Raw genomic sequence first — 18,605 nt, forward strand, 5'->3', positions numbered from 1 at the left:
CCGCCTGGAACCCGCCTTTAGGTTCAGCCACTAGATCCGTCTTCAGCTGGGGCGGGGCCGGAGAGGGGCGGGGCCTGGAAGGGGCGGGGCCGGCACGGTGCGCAGCGCCCCTTAGGTGCCGGCTGCTGTTGGAATGAGGGGCGCCACCATGGGCGGTGAGGTAACGTGGTGATGAAAACAAAAAGACAAGAGTTCAGAGAACTGGCCCCGGACCAGGAAGATGCCTCATGACCTTCAGCTGTCATGACACCAGCTGGCTGCAGGTGTGTCTGAATCATGGCTGCTTTAGGGCCTGTGGCGTATTGTCCTTGGAAGAGGGTGTTAGGGTTGCTCCAGAGGCTTAAACACAGCTGTACCCCCCCAACTGAACACCTGTCACAGGGTTTAAGTTATTGAGGGATTGTCATGTGAATGTCTCTAGAAGATTTGAGGGAGAGAGCTGTCAGTGATATACTAGCCCACAAAAGATCTGGTTGGGTGGGGAGTGCCAGGAGTTTTTCCCAGTCCTGGAAAAGTTGAGGCTGGAATATCTCTATGAGAGTCCTTCAGGGTAGAATACTTTGTGTTTCCGCTCAGTTTGCTTGCTGCAGCCAAATCCTTTTCTCTTTGTGCATCTCACGATGACAGACACATTTCTAATTGTCCTTGGATCGGAGTTTTGTAACTGGACTTCGCTGTCTGCGAGGCCTGCTATGGGTCTTGCCCGAGGCGCCTGCTTGTTGGCACGCAAAGCTGGCAGCAGTCATGCAGTTGAGGGAGGACCCTCACCAAAGGAGCAGAGCTGGGGGTGGTGCCCCTCCACCTGTAGCAGACGGGGAAGCAGGGAGTGGGGGGCTGCAGGGGCGGGGCTTTCACGTCAGCCCGACTCCGGGTCCTTGGCACAGACACTTTGCCACGAAGTTTGCACACCGCTGAGACTCAAGACTTCCTAACCTGTTTCTGTTTGCTGCTCTTTTCTTTAGACCTATTCAGGCCTGTTCTGTGTGGTCATCAATCCTTATAAGAACCTGCCCATCTACTCTGAAGAGATTGTGGAAATGTACAAGGGCAAGAAGAGGCATGAGATGCCCCCCCACATCTATGCCATCACAGACACCGCCTACAGGAGTATGATGCAAGGTGAGTGCTCGGCCTTCCCCTGCAGCCTCGTGGACACCTTTGCAGGTGCTCATTCACGTTCAGTGTCATGGTCATCTAGGGGCTGGATCAGCGTTCACGGCCCTTGTGGTGGTGCAGTGCATCGCGGAGGTCTCTGAGTCAGTGTGTGAGAGCCAAGGCTAATGGCTATCAAAGGACATATTTATATGTTGAGAGAATGTTCTAGAAGCTTTAAAAAATACACTTCCTAATTCTCGCCATTTCTCATTCTTGTAAAGACTCTCTGTGCCAGTCCCGTCACTGCCAGGCCCCCTTCTTCTGCCAGATACTCCCTTTCCTCCTTGTTTTTCACGTCTTTTCTCTTGCTCCTTCCCCGTAGTCTGGAAACGTGCTTGGGTTTTTCCCATCTTTAAGAAACAGACACTAAATCTCTCCTGGATTCCGCACCCCTGTGGTTTGTCTCTGCTCTCTCTCATCACAGTGGAGCTTTGCAGAGGAAGTGTCTGCTCCACAGGCCTCCCCATCCTTCTCCAGACTGTCCGACCAAGGTTACCCTCCCTTCTGCGTTGCTAAATCCGTGGTACTCATGTGTTCTTATCTTAACCTAACCTCTCCCCAGCGTTGGACAATCTTCACCACTCCTTTTGAAAGCCCTTCCTTCCTGTGTGACCATCTCTGGTTCTCCTGATCTCTGCCCGCCCCTCTGCATGGTTCTCTCCTGCCTCTCCCCTGCCCCCGCACATCTGCCCCTCAAGGTCTCGCTGCTCTCTCTGGTGTTCCTCTGGATGACAGACCCATCCACTCGAGTGGCTTTGCTGGCACATTCCAGCTGAGGACTGGGACTGTCCCCTGATCAGTGCCGGCCCCTTGTCCCTGGCTGCCATTTCCCCAGCCACCCAAGCCCAGAGTCTGGCTTACTCCTCCGCTCTCTGCTCTCTTTTCTCAAGTCCGTCAGCACCGTCTATAGGTTTTATCTCTTTTCATATTTCTGCTCCCCTTACCCCTCTTTTATCCCGTGGCCCTGACCTCAGTTACGGCCTCCAGGGGTGTTCGCCTGCATTGTCGCTGTGACCTCTTAATCTTCACTCTTAATAGAGCCCTCCCTCTACTTTGAGCAGAGGGTCATCTTTCTAGAATGTAAATCTGATCAAACCCCCTGATTTGAAATCTTGGAAAAAAATCTCGAAAAGGCTCCTCATGTCTCCAGAGGTAACCCCTGAACCTGCTAGCAGTGCACAGTGCCCTTTGTTGTTGTTGTTTTTTTTTTTTTTAAGATTTTATTTATTTGAGAGAGAGCGAGTACATGAGAGGGGGGAGGGTCAGAGGGAGAAGCAGACTCCCCGCCGAGCAGGGAGCCCGATGCGGGACTTGATCCCAGGACTCCAGGATCACGACCTGAGCCGAAGGCAGTGGCTTAACCAACTGAGCCACCCAGGCGCCCCACAGTGCCCTTTGTAATTGGCTTCCTGCCTACCCCTGATTTTGCCGCCACATGGACCTGCTTACATTTCTCTCCCAGGCCTTCCTGCGTCCAGCCGCCTTTCCCATGCTGGCTGCTTGCAGTGCCTGGCAAGTCCCTAATCTCTTGCTAAAGACAAGAACTGAAGCATGCCTGCCCTCCAGGGAGGATGTCTGGGCTAGATTTGGTGATACCTTATTTGACTTAGGTGTTTACACATTTGTTTTTCTCTCCTAGATGTGGACGGGGCCCATGTTGCCTTTATATTCTCAAGCTCAGCCAGGTGCTTGGCATGTGGTAGCATTTCATGTAATTCCCAGTCAAACCCAACTTCTAGGTGGGGGGCTTGTGCTCACAACATCGTATTGATAGTGGTTTCTCAAATCCTCATACACGTGCATGATTTCGTTCTTTGAACTTTGCAATGAAGCTGGGCAGCTGTAGTCGAGAACCTTGTTGCATTAGCAAACTTTATCCCTGGTGTAGTGGTTTGAAGGGGGGATGAGCGGTCTGTCTCGTACTGTACACACAGCGTTGCGGGGAAGGCATTTCATTGCCAAGCTTGATGAATTATGCAGGACGTACAAGTTTGGCCTAGCCTTTGGCTTCTGTTTATGTCTGAAAATTTCTGGAGGAATCCAGCCCTTTAGTTTTAAAGTAGGATGTCTGTTTCAAAAGTGCTAACTAAAGCAGTCTGGTGGGAGAACATTCTGTGAGATTCCAGAAGAGCCTGAGTCTGTGTCTCTAGAGGTTATGAGTCAGTTTTCTCATAGCTGTCTTAATTGGCCTGGTACAAGTTCACCCTGGAGTCTTCCTGAGCTCTGTGCTGCTGAATTAGGGCACATTCCTACCCCAGGATCCTGGATTTGAACAGTTTCCGAGCACACGGGCTTCCTTCACTTTCAGGCAAGCCATTATGGCAAGAACAATGTCGTGACGCAGAGCACAGCACCAGCAATCAGAGTCCTTGGAACTGGACTCCCAGCCTTTCTTCCGACAGGCTGCACGACTCCTCCTTAAAGAGATTTGTCCAATTTTTGTCCAACAACAAAAACAACTTGAGGGGCAAAAGCCAGCACAGTAGGGTTGGTGGACATTGGAAAAAAGAAGGGGATGAGCAGAGGGCTGGAGCTTTGTGTTGAGCAGGAAGTCTCGGCTGGAACACAATGGCCTTGATAGGAAGCAGGGAGCTCCCCAAATTATGAGAGCAAGTGGGCGGGTGTTTCATCCTTTGCAGACTAGGGATGGAAATTCGTTGTGGGCCCAGGAAGCCAGAATGATCTGTGCGGGTGCAGGGTCCCCGTAGTTTCTAGCCCTCAGTCCGCGAGTCTTTCCCTCCCCTCTGTAATGCTGGACTCGCTGCAGCCCTGAGCCCCCATGGGGACTGACTGATAACATTTCCAAGTCTCTTCTCGTTGTACACGGCTGACCTGCAAAGCAGTTAGCAACAGCCTTCTTGTTCTTGGAGCAGAGAGGAAGTTAATTAACAGAAGTTGCTCCCATCACGAAAAGAAGGTTCACCAGTAAAGAAAGTTCCAGAGAGGAGTGGTGGTTCTCGCCCTAAGTTAGGTGTGGACGGTGGTGCCTCGGGGTCAGTGGGCCGTGAGGATGAGCTCCTTAGCATGGGCCCTGCAGGAAAACAGGGTTGCTCTCTGCCACTCACCTCTGAAAAGGCACAGCCAGCCTGTTCCTTTTCTGCTTTTTCTCTAAACAGGAACTAGGAAAAGGTTTCCTCCCTGAACCGCCCGAGGCTTATGACATACTAGCCAAATAGGGTAGTTGGTGTCTTTGGGGACTTTTAGGAGATAAGTTCTTTGCCTGTTCCTGGGACCTCCGTGTCTTTCATCTCCTAAATGCTCTGGTTTGCCTGTTGTCCTGCAGTTCGTAGTGATAGTGTTCGTTTTCATTTTCAGAAAAGCAGCCCAGGGGCACCTGGGTGGCTCAGTCGTTCAGTGTCTGCCTTCGGCTCAGGTCATGATCCCGGGGTCCTGGGATCGAGCCCCGCATGGGGCTCCCTGCTCCGTGGGAAGCCTGCTTCTCCCTCTCCCACTCCCCCTGCTTGTGTTCCCTTTCTCATTGTGTCTCTCTCTGTCAAATAAATAAGATCTTTATTTATTATTATTATTATTTTTTTATTCTTATGTTAATCCCCATACATTACATCATTAGTTTTAGATGTAGTGTTCCATGATTCATTGTTTGTGCATAACACCCAGTGCTCCATGCAGAACGTGCCCTCCTCAATACCCATCACCAAGCTAACCCATCCTCCCACCCCTAAATAAAATCTTAAAAAAAAAAAAAAATCAAAAAAGCAGCCCAGTTTGGATGATAAATTATATGGTCACTCTACCTGTTTGTCAGACTAAGCCAGGGTTTCTCAAACGTGGCAGCTGTTGACTTGGGGCTGGAGAGTCCTCTCTTGGGGGTGGGGGGCTTGTCCTGTGCATCATAGGATGTTCAGCAGCAATGTGGCCTCAACCCGCCAGATGCCAGAAGCTCCCTCCCTCTCCATGGTGACAACCAGAAACGTCCCCAGACATTGCTACCAAATGTTCCCCGGAGGGCAGACCACCCCCCCCTGGAGAACCACTGGATGAGGCCCTGCAGATTAGTTTTATTGAGTGTCGACTCCCGTGGATCAATAGTGCCTCGGGCCCTGGCTTGCCAAGGAGCCAAGACTCAATGCCAAGGAATGTTGGGATAGACGAGTGCTGTCTGCCGTGGGCACAGGATGGGGCATGGCAGCGTTCGGCACCCTGGAGTAGTCTGTGGGGACAGGAGGTAGAAAGTGCCAGAACACCATGAGGTCCAGTATGTGATTCTGGCACTGGAGGAACAGGCAGCCCGGTGGAGGGACGAGACGTGTTTGTACCCCGACACCTGGGGCCACAGCTATGTAACGAGACAAGCTGCTGCCCACACCTGCTACCAGCCGGGCCGTAGCAGGTGTCATGCATCTTGGGAGTTGGGGAGGAGGCGTGGTCGGGAAGGTACTGCTGAGGTCGGATCCTGTGGAAAGGCCGGCGGGTATGTGTCAATAAGTGGTTCTGGGGCAGCCTGGACGTGCCCGGCAGTTTTGTTGGTTTTCCTCCTCGACCTTGGGTTTAATTAAAGTTGTGGCGACTTGGTTGGTTCACCCTCCCACTCCCAACCCTGGCTTTTCCGTTTGGTTAGTTCGCCGTCCTGGCCATTAATGGGTCTCCCTGCCTCAGGGATTCTGTAAAGGCAGGCGCGGAGGAGGGGCTTGAACTCCCTGTGGCTGTCCCTCGTGGGGCGTGGGGGCAGGAGAAGCGAGTGGTCTGTAGAAGGTGTGACCGGGTTGGGGAATGGCGCGCCTGGTTTCCTCTGGGACCTGGCCTTCTGGGGTCCCCCTGCGGGGGGGGGGGGTAAGGATGTGTGTGTGTTCTTAGAGGAGAACCGACCCGTTGAAGGATTGACTTGAGCACATTCCCTCCCCAGCAAAAGGAGGAGAAAAGCTCTTCTCTGTTGATTAGGTAGAATGCCAGGTTTGGTTCACTTTGGGCAACTTCATGGTATTTTAAGGAGCTCCCAGCATTTCTGGGGGTGGGGGGAGTGGCAGCAGGGTCTGCCTTCATTCCAGGCCTCAGCTAATCTGAGAACTATTTAACCCTTTGCTCCATGCCAGTCCCATCTCTGCTTGGTGGAAGCTGCACAGGAAGGGGCTGGTCACCAAGCAGTCGCTCGGTGTCCGGTGGGCGTCTGAGCTCTGTCAGTGGTTGACTGACCTTCGTGGGCCAGCGAGGGGTAGAATTCTAGCGCTACCTTCACATCTGAACGTGAGCCTTCTCATTCACAGGTGAAGGGAGGGATAGGCCCAGAAATACACGTGACTGACTTGTCCAGTGCCCGCAGTCAGCCCTGGAAGCCAGGGTTTCCTGATGGCCGACCCGGTGCCTGTCCCCCGGGGGCACCGTTGCCCCTCGTTCTCGGAGGACGGCTGGCTGGCTGGAGGCCCTCACTCGCTGTCCACATGCTCCCTGCCAGTGGCCCCCGTGGAGCTGTCTGCATTCCGAGGCCTTTCTGAGGGGAAAAAAAGGCGCCGTGTGGGTGCGGCCCTGGGGAAATGCTTCCAGGGGACAGTGAAGCATGACTGCGAACACGCTCACCAGGACAGGCACTGAGGAAGCCACAGATGGGATGACTCCTGGAGCAGGAATGCGCAGGCCCGAGGCTCGGGCCCGGCCCGGCAGCCCTGCCTGCTGCCGCACACGCAGGCCCCGCTGCCGGCAGGGAGGTCGGGAGCCAGGCCCCCACTGCCCGCACCACAGGGTCGCACTCTGGGCCTGCACGGTCGCCGGTCACCTGGCCCCACCCGGAGGCGGTCCTGAGGGGCAGGGAAGGGCACCGGAGGAGGAGGAGGAGGAGGAGGAGGAGGAGGAGGAGGAGGAGGAGGAGGAGGAGGGGGAGGAGGAGGGAGAGAGCCCGGCTGGAGCAGGGAGCCCCAGCGAGCCTGGGGGCTGCGGGCCGAGCGTGAGGGGCTTTGACCAGTGGCACAGCGCCTCCACAGTAGGTCGCCAGCCCCAGTTCGGGGGGCCTCTGTGAGCCTTAGCCTTAGGAGCGACGTGCCTTGTGAGCAAGACCCGTGCGGAGAAGAGCGCGCTGGGTTCGCACTAGATTTGGGCTGGGGCCTGGCTCTGTCGGTTCCTGCCTGACTGGGGGCCGCTTTCACGGAGCCTTCCTGTCCTTGTCGGCCTCCGGCTTAATGAACCCTCCCTGGAGGGTCACTGCAGGCATGAAACAAGGCGCGTGTATCGGGTGCCTGGCCTGTAATGGACGAGTGCCCTCTGGAAGGTAGCCGGAGGAGTCTGGAAATGCAGCTTCTTGACCGAACCCTCCCCTGCCCTCCGTGTACTGCGTTCTCTCCCTCCACGCTCCTGCTCGCCCAATGCAGGTGATAGCCAAATGCTTCCTCCAGGCCGCCTTCTTAGTCTCCTCCAAGAGCAGCCTGTGAGAGTTGGGGCTCGGGGGGCAGCACGCACAGGAAGTGACTTGCCAGCTGCCTCCCTGCAGCGGCCGCATAGCACACGGGCGTGCGCGGGCAGACGCCGTCTCCAGCTTGTCCCGTCTTGTCCACACCCCGAGCAGGCCGCAGGAGGCCCGTGGGCCGATGTGGCTTCTCTGGGGCTTCAGGAGAACGTCATGACTGAAGGGGTCCCCTGTCGATTTGTGGTGGGGACCCGGGGTGCCACACTGTGACCCGCAGCCCTGGGCCCAGTGGAGCCAGGACAGGGAGGAGGCTGCATTCTCCAAACAAGCTGAACCCAGGAGGCTGCTTGGCCAGGCCCCCACCCCCGCAGAAGGAAAGCCCGGTCCTTGGAATGAGGCTGCTTAATTATAATGTGGGCATTGCCTGTCAGTCTCATTTCTGTAGAATCTTCTTTCTAGAGGAGGAATCTGTGGCTCATGGATCCTTTTTCAAGGATTCAGCTTTATTTAGGCTTACTTTTCAGTTTGATTTTTAATTCAACCCAGTAGGCCCACTGTGCTTTGTGCTGGGCCACTGGAAGTGGGTGACAAGAATGAAGTGCCCTCCTGGACCCTGAAATTTTGAGGGTGGTTGAAAACTTAGCTCAATGTCTCTGTGCCCGCCCCACCCCTCACCCCCAAACCAACCAACCAAAAGTCACCTGCAAAGTCTGTAATGGCTGAGCTGCTTTGTGCGTTTAACCTCCCTGGGCATATTCCTCGCTGCTTGTGAATGCTGCTTACCAGCCGTTTTTCCTGTTCTCTCAAGTTCTGGCTCCAAGACTCCAGCAGAGCCTTGTGCCAGGAGGCCAGGACTTGAACGTTGGTGTGTTCGGAGAAAAGGGTTGCTTTCCTTCCCCTGCCTGATTTCTGGAATTAAGCTGTCAGATGAGAACAAGACGAATACTCTAAAACTAAAGAGAAGTAAGAGAGCTGAAGTCTGCAGGCGTGAAAGTCGGGATTCTCTAAGTGGCTTCTGTAAAGTTTTTTTTTGGTCTTGACCAAGGCTTGTTGGCCCAGTGTCCACCTTTGCAATAAACTGAGGATCCTTGGTGTTCTTTTGGCCGACAGCCCAGGCTGACCAGGGCCCAGGGTGTCATTCCAGCCAGACTTTGTGACTTGATGAAGATCGGTCTCCACCCTGAGCTGGTCCACAAATACAGTAGGGCCAGGGTCTAAGCTGAAAGCCAAGGATGGAGGTTGTGTCCCAGGAGCGAAACCTGGCCTAAGAGTTACCAACACGCTTCTCATCGCGTTTTATTGCCCCTTCTCAAGACAACTGGAGCCACTGGCTTCCTGAGGATGCATCTCTACGTGCCATTACTGTTCACCTCCTAGCACAGATGTTCCTGCATTCTCCAACAAGCCTGGTGAAACTCATCATGGGGGGGGCATTTCGAAAAGCCAGGCCTGCTTATTCTCTGACTTGGAGCCAAATGTGTCCTGAGCTCTGCCTGGCGGTGTCCACCTTGTTCCCACGGTCCTGTTGTCCTTCCTTCCTGTGCTCCCTTCGTCCCTCCCCGACAGCCCAGCCCTCTGCAAAGCTGTGAACTGGGGCTTGTACGGGACTCAGCTGCGCGCCCCCCCCCGCGTTGTTCCCTGAGTGGAATGTGGTTTAAGAGCAAGGCAGACTGACCTCCCAGTGTCCGGTCTCTCTGAGTGTCCCGGTGGCGTTTGCTGAGGGCTGTCAGCACTCACGTGTGACTTTTGAATTTCCCTCTACTCTGACAAACCTGTCAGCACTGTCTCAGCAGCAGCCCCACACAGAGAACATTCTCACTCGCAGCCCCGCCCGTGGACAAGGTGTCTGAACAGCCAGCAGTGGTTTCTGGCAGGTCTGCCTGTGCGCTGGGAGTTTACCTGTGTGAGCAGCTGGGTGCGTTTTGGCCGAGAGAGGGCTGGTTTGGGGCCTCGCCTGCCCTCTACCATAATGAAAGTTAAGTGCAGTCCCCAGGGCTTCTTTCTAATTATCGAGGGTGCCTGATGGGGGAGGCGCCCGTTCTCGGCCTCCTGCAGCTAGAGACCTGGGCCTCCTCCGCGGGGTTCAGACACGGCCTCACCTGGGGGGAGTGTGTGGGTGGAGACACTGGGCCAAGTCCAGCTGCTTTCTGGCTGGGGTTGCTGCTGATCCAGCATCTCCCTGGTCTGGGCCTACCTTCGTGCCATGGAGAGAACACGTGTGTGCTTGGGAGCCACTGGCGGGGGGTCGCTTGGCAGCAGAGGCCCCGGGACCCAGGGGGGCCTGAGCCTGTGCTGACACGGAGCATCCATCTGCATTTCTCACCTCTTGACCCGCCTCCCAAGCGCCTGTAACCCAAGCTCGTGAAGGGGGCTGGCTTTGGGGAAAGTCCCAGATGAGTTGGTAAGGCCCCCAAAACACTTCCCACGAGAGTGGACAGCTCCTTCTCTGCAGCACCGAGGCAGGCCTGCTGGTGGCCCAGGGCCTTCCCAGCCCCCAAGTTCTGAGCTTGAACCCACAGGTCTTTCCGCGTTTCAAACTTGGTGAAAGGCTTTGCATTTTGGCCCATGAGACCCTGACATTCATGGGGGTCTGCGGAGAACTAACTATGGAGTCCAGGAATTGGCCCTGGTTGGCCCAGTGCTTCCTGTTCCAGGTGATGGGGAGCAGGGGTTCACACAGTGAGCGACCCCGGGGTGGTGGAAAGTTGAGGTCTGTTTGTCATGGGTCACCCCGTCAGCCTCAAGTCCATGCAGGCGTGTCACCCCACCTGAACCTGCTCTTTGCTTTGCTTTTTTCTTGGCCCATGTCCATTGCTCAAGAGGCCTGGTTGATTTGAACACAGGTCCCAAGGGCAGGGCGCTCTTCCAGGTGTGACCCCAAGAGCAGCCCTGCAGGAACCCCGGGATGCCTTATCTCAGCATTTTATGAGTCAGTCCCAGCAACGGCTGTTGGTGGACCAGGCCCGGTCTCTTCCTTCTGTACTTCCTGTCGGGCCTGATGTCACCACTCTGCGAGCCTTGTGGCCTTTTATGGACAAGAATCGGCAGCTCCTCTCATGGAGGAAGTGAGCGATAAATAAAGCCCCTAGCATAAGTTTATACCTGAGGTGAGATACCTGGGGTCAGGTTTCCCCTCCTCCCACCTGAGCTGGGCCTTCCGAGCTGGCTGGAAACACCTGTCTGTGTTGAACGTCTGTATCAGCTCTGAAAGCCCTTGGGAAGTTTGGGGTTTAAAATAAAATCAGGAGAGGGAATGGCCTCATCACTGAACATGTAACTTAAAACCTTTTTTGTTGTTCTGTGGAGGGTGCACAGTGGAGAGCTCCGGAGGTGCAAAGGGCCTGGGGTTATTAAGGACAATGCTTCCAGGTGCCTGTGCTGTCCTGCGTGCTTCCAGGCACCGATGTCTTTCAGTCCTTAGAGAGGCCCTGCTGGTGAGGCCGTCGCCTCTGATTCTGAGAGGTCAAGGGGCCAGGCATTTCCAGGGGGGAGTGCAGGGCAGAAATCGGAATGCCGGCCTCTGCCTTCTGTCGCTGCTCTGGGCGCCTGGACAGTGGTCGTCGAAGTGTGCTCTGACGAACCCTGTCTCCACCACCCAGACAGCTCTGGTGTTTATCTGCTATTCTTTTTTTTTTTTTTTTTTTAAGATTTTATTTATTTATTTGAGAGAGAGAGAATGAGAGACAGAGAGCACGAGAGGGAAGAGGGCAGAGGGAGAAGCAGACCCCCTGCTGAGCAGGGAGCCCGATGCGGGACTCGATCCCGGGACTCCAGGATCATGACCTGAGCCGAAGGCAGTTGCTTAACCAACTGAGCCACCCAGGCGCCCCATTATCTGCTATTCTTTAAAGGGGGAATTCGAGAAGGTTTCATCCAAGGAAAGGCTGTTGCTTCTCTTAAAGAGTAGAAAAACCATGATGGGGAGATTCATAGTCCTGTCTCTCCCCAAGTCCCACCAAGTTAGGGACCGGGCAGGAGGGGTTCAAGGGCCTCAGTCAGGCTAAGGCCTTCATCCCAGCAAGGAACCCGTTTCCTAGGACTGGGTTGTCTCTGGAGGGTGCACTCCTGTGGTTCCATGGGGTTCCTGTCTGGCTGTCTGTCTCCTGGTGTGGTGGAAGAAAGGGCATTTTCAAATAAGCCTTCAGTCCTTATAGGCCCAAATAAGGACTTCAGTCGGAACAGAGCGGGCTGAACTCTGTGTGCTTGAGGTGACCGTGTGGGGAAGGGCTGAGAGAGAGGGTGTTATGGAGGGTCCCCTCTGGAATGCACCAGGAGTGTGGCAGAGTAAACTGAGTCAGGCAGAGAGCTTACTGGTTGCTGAGAATTCTAACCATCCCAGTACCCAGAACAGATGATTCTGAGCTCAGGAACAAGTCCTGAAGTGCTGTGAGAAGAGACACACGCAAACCAGGGACAGTGTGCCTGCCTTATCCATTGCCTCGGGTTATTGTGAAACCACCAGATAATAGGCCTAAACCCACTGTAAGAATTGAGGAGACCTTTCCAGACTTATGGGGCCACAGTGTCCTTCACTACAGGCAGGTGGATTTGGGGTGCGAAGTGGTGGGGACAAGAGCTGAGGAAACGTGAGGGGCCTCCATCGGTTTTCCTCTGCAGAAGCATTTGCCCTAAAGAACATCCTGGCAAAGTGAAGTAAGGCTTCTTTAAAGTGTAAAATGAAAGTATGGGGGTGTTTCCTTTTAGGCTGTGCTGACCCTGGTGCTTCAGGTATTGGAGGTGAAAGGTCAGGAGAGGAAGGACCGGAGATGGTGGGGGGGATGGAGATTGCATAGAGTTTGGGGCTAGCATTGCAAATTGAAGTGCGTGCAGGCCTCTGTGTGTGTGTGTCCACGCACATAGCTATATGTGCACCTGTGTGTGCACCCCCACATACGTGCGTCTGTGTGGGCATGCGTGTGCATACTCTGTACACGTGCTCACGCACATCTGTGCCAACGCGTGTACGTGTGTCCCCGCATGCCCACACATCCCCACGCAGCTTGTCCATGTCTGTGTGCATGTGTGTCTGCACACGTGCGTGCGTGTGTGTGTGTGGGCGGGCTCTGCTTCCTGTTGTTCAGCAGCCCAGCATCTGACTCCTCCTCACACAATTAGAGGAATTCCAGCCATCCCAGGGACGGGGCTTGGACAGCCCTGGGAAAACGGTTCCTTCTGAAAGGGATGGGAATGTTTCCTTTTATGGTAGCCTCGCCGGCACGCGCAGGTACATTCTTGCCCGATTGTGGAGCGGTGACTAAACATGCCCGCAGCTGGGCCAGCCCTGGGGAGGTGCAGCGGGGGAGGCCAGGGCCGGGGATCACAGCCCTGCTCGTTCCAGACCTTGCTGGTCACCGTACTGACCTCGGGGGCAGGTGATGGAAACGGCCCTGTCTCCCCCAGCCCTTCGCCCCCGCCGCCTCCCTGTCCTTTCTGTCTTAGGAGACTGTGGAAGTTCCTCCAGCCCTTGCTGCAGGGTCTTGGACATTGCTTTGTGGGAACGTTGAAGCAGGGGGAGTGGGGAGCAAGGTTGCTGATGGGGGCCTGCTCTGAGCAGGTCCACAGCCGTGTGCAGGGTGTGGGGTGTGTGCGTGAAGGTGCCTGGCCGAGTTCCCTTGCCCCCCGAACACTGTTGAGTTCTTAGGGGGCTAGAGGGAGGGCTGCCGAGGAGGGGGGGGGCAGCGATGTGAGGCTCATTTTTGCGTCGGAGTGACCCACAGTCGGGGGAAGAGACGGTAGCAAATGGCCAGCCCTGCATGCTCGCCGAGATGGGCACGTTAGCAGCTCTCCTGGCGAAGGGGCAGGTGACGGAGCTGAGCGGTGTGTGTTGGGTGTTGAACAGCTAAATCCGTCTCCTGAGGCCATACGTACAGGAAGCCGTGAGTCAGCCTCCTGTTGTCCCTTCTGCAGGGCCCTGGCCGGCCAGCGGCAGATCACCAACGTTGGTTTCTGCGCAGTACCACTACTGCTAACAGTGATTAGTCCTCCGCTAGGACTCCTCTGTCCCTCCTCGGCTAGGACTCCTCTGTCTCTCCTCGGCTAGGACTCCTCTGTCCCTCCTCGGCTGGGACTCCTCTGTCCCTCCTCGGCTAGTACTCCTCTGTCTCCCCTTGGCTAGGAGGACTCCCCTGTCGCCCCTCGGCTGGGAGGACTCCCCTGTCGCCCCTCGGCTGGGAGGACTCCCCTGTCGCCCCTCGGCTAGGAGGACTCCTCTGTCGCCCCTTGGCTGGGACTCCCGCTGTCCTGACAATGCCGCCACCACCCGTCATGGCGACCTCACGATGGAGAAAGAAATAGCAGCCATTTGTGGAGTTCATTCTCTTTACTTGCCGGGCCTGTTTCATCTGTTATTTCTGTTTTCCAAGCTAATCCTGCCAGGGAGCCAGTAGCATATTTACTTTATGGATAGGGAAGCCCAGACTTGGGATGGAAATGCCTCACTGCAGCTCAAATACTAGTAAGTAGCCTGGTCCTGGATTCGGCTGGTCTGACCTCAGGGAGCTGAGGGTGCTACACGGGGTGGGATGAAGGGGGTAAAATGAGTTTGTCTTTTCAGTTACTGCTTAAAATTGGACCTCCCGCACTGAACCAGGTCAGCCCAAATGTCTTCAAGCATTTCTGTCAAACTTAGCTTTCAAAGTGTGGACGTGAGTTGTTTACGTCTTTCCTTGCTGACTGAGTCACAGCTGGAGACCGTTGCTGAAAGTTCTGACAGCCAGGCCTCGAGACCCGAGTTGTCACAGAGACCGGTCAGAGGTTGTGATGCTGACAGGCTTCTGTTCCTTCCGAGCTGCCCCCACGTGCCAGACGCCGCACGGGGGCTTCTCCCCATCACAGGGGGGCCTGGGGCTCCGGGAATCTGGGCACATGTCTGCGGGCCCACCCACGTCGTGGCCGAGGCGGTGCGGTACCCGGGGGCCGTCCCACTGCAAAGCCCGCCTTGTCTGCCCCAACCCGCACCCAGCCGCTGAACCGGCGCTCCTTACTCACGGGTTGGACGGTGTTTACCACACCTGCATGGGCCTTCTCTCTGCCGGCCCGCACCCCCCGTTCTGAGCTCACGGGGCAGGCCCCCCGCCTCAGCACTCGGTACTGCAGACTGCTGGGGAGTTTTCCCCGAGCTGGTGTCCGAGGGGCGGGCAGGCAGCCAAGGTGGGCAGTCTGAGCTCCTGCCACCTGTGGATGTCCCTCGTCCGACTGAGGCATCGGGTCTGTGTCGCCAACTGGTGTGCGGGGCCCCCTCCGCAAGGGCAGCAGGCCAGGCTGTCTGCTCCTGGGCAACGGGCAGCTCTTCAGAAGCCCAAGGGGGAGGCGTTTGTATCTGGCAGAAGTTAACCTGGATGTTTCCTTTGTTTCAGACCGAGAGGACCAGTCCATTCTGTGCACGTAAGTGTTTCCGTCTGGGTGGTGGGGCCTTGTGTCACCCCGATTTGTTCTGACTCTGAGGGCTCCTACCGAAACCCAGGCTGATGGGTAACATTCCCAGTCAAGCCCCCGCCCCCTCCCCAAGGGATGGGCCTGAAGGGAGTAGGTTTGCTGCTCAGCAGCCCCACAGCGTGGATGAGCTTTATTTCGGGGCCAAGGACTGGCTTGCCCCCCTTGGAGGAGCCCATGCACAGTGCGGGGAGGTTCGTAGCAGGGGGGGCAGGAGGCTTCTTGACAAAGCACAGTTGGGAACGGATTGGCCCCTCCAGAACACCTTCCTTCTGGCTCTGAACAGAAGGCTTTCTCCACTGCACAGGGGCTGCTCGCCCCGGTCCTCTGAACTTAACAAGGAGATAAAAAAAACCCGTTGCCTGCCGGGGGAGTTGATGGTACAGAACATTCCTCCAAGTGGTTCCGAAGGGATGTGTTTAAGTGCCTTTGACTTCTGAGTCAACAGCTGCCTAAAACTGATTCCTGAGACTTGGGGACACAAAGGCTGCCAAGTGACCAGGCCAGGCAGTGTGCATGGATGTACCGCTGTCAGGCCTCCGGAGGGCCATGGGCAGGGGCCAGAGTGAGGATTCCGGAACTTAGCGCAGATCTGCCTGTTCCCGTTTCTGCCGCTAGGGGTGGGTAGTAGAACCGGAGGTGGTGCATTGTGCGTTGGGAAAGGGACAGACCTCAGGGATTTGGCCAGACCCCCCTTGAGAACTTTCTTGGCTCTCTTGGCAGGGGTGAGTCTGGAGCTGGCAAGACCGAGAACACCAAGAAAGTCATTCAGTATCTGGCTCACGTGGCCTCCTCACACAAGAGCAAGAAGGACCAGGTGAGTGCAGGCCTTCCTCCCACGGACGTACCTGATCTTCCCGAGGAAGAGCCTTTAGTGGTCCGTGGTTTGGAGCGTTTTGGGGATCGGAGCAGAGGCCGGACCCACTGTCATGGCGGCTGCAGCTTGGCCATCCTGGGAATGGGTCCGGTGGTAGCCAGTCTGCTTCCCCCCACCCCCCAGCCTCCTAACTTTCTGAGTTGCTGTGGAAATGGGAGACCACCCGGTTTTGCGAGGCCGCACTCCCGGTGTTGGCAGCTAATTGCTGTGAGGCCTCACCCCAAGGTCGGCAGAGAGATTCCAAAACTTGGTTCTCAAGTTGATGGAGACCTGAGGCCTCTCGGGCAGGCCTGCTTTTGAGTCCCCGCTGCTTTCCCCACTGTTGAAATGCCTCTGGGTGGACAGTCCCCCAGGGAAGAGAGGAAGGGCAACTGGCAAGTCATCTCACTTCCCTTTTTCTCCCCCTCCCTCTTGATGGATTATGGTCGAACTCAGCAGTGTCCTCGCTAGGTGAGCCTTGCACGTTTACTGCACGTTCTGCACCGGGAATGCGTGTTCTGCCCATCGTGTGCCCTTGGATTATGTAATTTTTTTCTGAGCAGCTTTTCACTCCACACCATTGTCACTTTCTGCGGCTAGACCTGTTCTCCTAGGCTCGGCTCACTGACTGTCTCTGGAGAAGGGGCGGGGTGTGACACATAGTGACCTCCTGTGCACTCTGAAATGTCAGCTCCTGCAGAGTGGGTATATGGGCCTCGTCCCCGAAGCTGTTCTCACAAACTCTGGCCAGGCGTAGAACTCCCCTGTGTGCACGGCAGCCGTGAGGCCCCGTGCTGAGCCCTGACTGAGACATGGTGGAGCGGGCGTCTGCTCCCCTGGAGCCCCACGCCTTCTGTGTCCGGACCAGAAGGAGCTGGCTGGTCCCCCGCCCCCCCGCCCCCACCTGCCGCCACTGTGCCAGTCAGGAGCCATGCCCGGAAGGCCCCACATTGGAGCTTCCCAGAGTTGGGAGTGACCCGTCTTAAGCATGCCCGTGTGGTGCTCTCTCTCTTTCCCTTAAGCACACACTCTTAAGCTTCCTTGTGAAATCTCAGTGCCCAAGGTGTCCCCTCAAGCCATCGGGGGGCCCTGCGCCGTGTCTCCGTGGCTCCCCCTTACTGGGGAGCTGTGTGCAGCGTGTGTCAGTAAGTAGTGGTGTGTGTCTCTTTGCATGCAGACCTGGGGTGTGTCCTGCAGAATGTCCTAATGAGTACAGCCTTCTGGGATCGCACCAAAAGTAACTTCTCATGTGCCAAACTTCTCAAGACATTCTGAATCTTTTTCCGTGGGGCGTTAGGAGTTATATTTAGAAACTAATAAAGTTCCTCCTGCTCCGTCTCTCCAACCCCCCATTTTCCATTCTTTTCAGGCGGCCTATTTCAAACACAGAACTGTGAGGTTAGGAGTTCTCTAGCTGTGGTTTTCCTGTTTCTGAATTTGCAGTAAAATCCATTTTCTAGCTATTTATTGAATGCCTGGTGTGTGCCTGGGTCTCTGGAGGGTGACCTTGGAGTCCCTGCCCTGGAGGACGGGAGACAGGATGGGAGACAGAGCAAGAACGGAAACCCGTGTGCCTTCTGTCTGGGGTTCCAGCTGCAGAGGGGCCGCAGGCCCCGGGCACTTGGCTTGGAGACAACGGTGTGCCGGGGGGCGTGGTGATAAGTGGGAGCAAACTTGTCACATCCTATGTCTCAGGTCGTAGTGTGTGACGGATACTCTGTCCCCAACTGCAGAGGTTGAATAGCTTGCCTCTCTGGCTTCTGATTACTGCTCGGGCCCTCCGTTGTAAAGGCCACTGACAGTTGGGCTGATTTCCACGGCCGAAGCTGGTACAGTGATTTTCCACACACAGCTGGGGCATGAGACACCTAAACTTGAACTTGGTTTATGGCCTTTGTGTTGTGGAGCCTGTCAGGGCAAACACTGGGCGAGAGCTGTCCCTTGCAGTGACCCAGTCGTTTGTCCCAAGACTGCCCCCTGGAATGTCCCAAACCTCACCTTGCCATGGGAGGGCCAGGCTTTGGCCAGGGCTGAAGGCTGGCAACGCACAGCTTGGGGGAAGGGACTTTCCAGCTCGACATCCGTAGCCTGAGCAGTGACCTTTGGTCCCTCCTCTTCTTCCTCCCTCTGTTTGTATATACTAGTTGGAAACTACTGGCAGAAACACCGCCCAGTGAAGCCCTTCAGAAACCGGATGGGTAATTCCAAACCTCATGAGCATAGGCTACCAGCAGACCCTCCTAACGTCATAGCATGCAAATGTTATTGAAAAATAAAGGTTTCTTCTGCTCCCAGTTATGGGTCAATAAAGAAGAACCCAGAGGTTAGCCCTCACTGTTGTGTGCATGGAGCCTGGCTCCAGCCTCCGAAGCAGCAGCTCCCTGGTTGGCCTGGTGGCCCCTCGTTCCACGGCAACAGCATGTGGTCCCAAAACAGAGACTTTAGCTTTGCTTCCAAGTTGGGGCCGGCGGCGGCGGGCCCTGGTGGGGACCGTGCTCCCATCTGTCTGTGGAAACAGGAATGGGAGTGGTTCCGCCAGCCTGGCAGCCTGGCCTGTGCTTTGAGAGGAACGTTTTAGTGGGTGGGGGAGCAGCGCTCATCCAAGTTGGGCTTCGAAGACCCGCCCGAGCCCTGTGGGTGGGGGCCCCGGGTCCCGAGACTGCTGGTGCCAAGCACACACGGATGGCCTGCTCAGTGGCTTTGACCCCTGCCCGGCCACGTGGCTCCGCTGACCCTCCACGTATCTGTGTAGTCTGAAAACAGAAGGCTCCCAGGCCCCCGGGTGCGGGGAGCCCTGGCCGAGGCTGGCTG

General features: G+C 56.0%; 1 protein-coding gene across 3 annotated transcripts in view; it reads left to right on the plus strand.

The window, feature by feature from the left end:
* Positions 1–18,605, plus strand: part of MYH9 (myosin heavy chain 9) — a 90,669-nt gene that overhangs the window by 34,790 nt on the left and 37,274 nt on the right. For 2 of the 3 annotated variants that reach the window (XM_045872604.2, XM_064590636.1), the window contains exons 3-5: positions 963–1,119; positions 14,863–14,890; positions 15,662–15,755. In XM_045872604.2, the coding sequence (XP_045728560.1) occupies positions 963–1,119; positions 14,863–14,890; positions 15,662–15,755 (279 nt within the window). Of the gene's footprint in view, positions 1–962; positions 1,120–13,921; positions 13,962–14,862; positions 14,891–15,661; positions 15,756–18,605 lie in introns of those variants that run through there. The other variant, XM_064590637.1, reaches the window with a different exon arrangement.

The sequence above is a fragment of the Mirounga angustirostris genome, unplaced genomic scaffold (assembly GCF_029215605.1).
Source record: "Mirounga angustirostris isolate CCGP_5_RB_7025 unplaced genomic scaffold, mMirAng1.0.hap1 SCAF_5, whole genome shotgun sequence".
In the NCBI taxonomy this organism is placed as follows: domain Eukaryota; kingdom Metazoa; phylum Chordata; class Mammalia; order Carnivora; family Phocidae; genus Mirounga; species Mirounga angustirostris.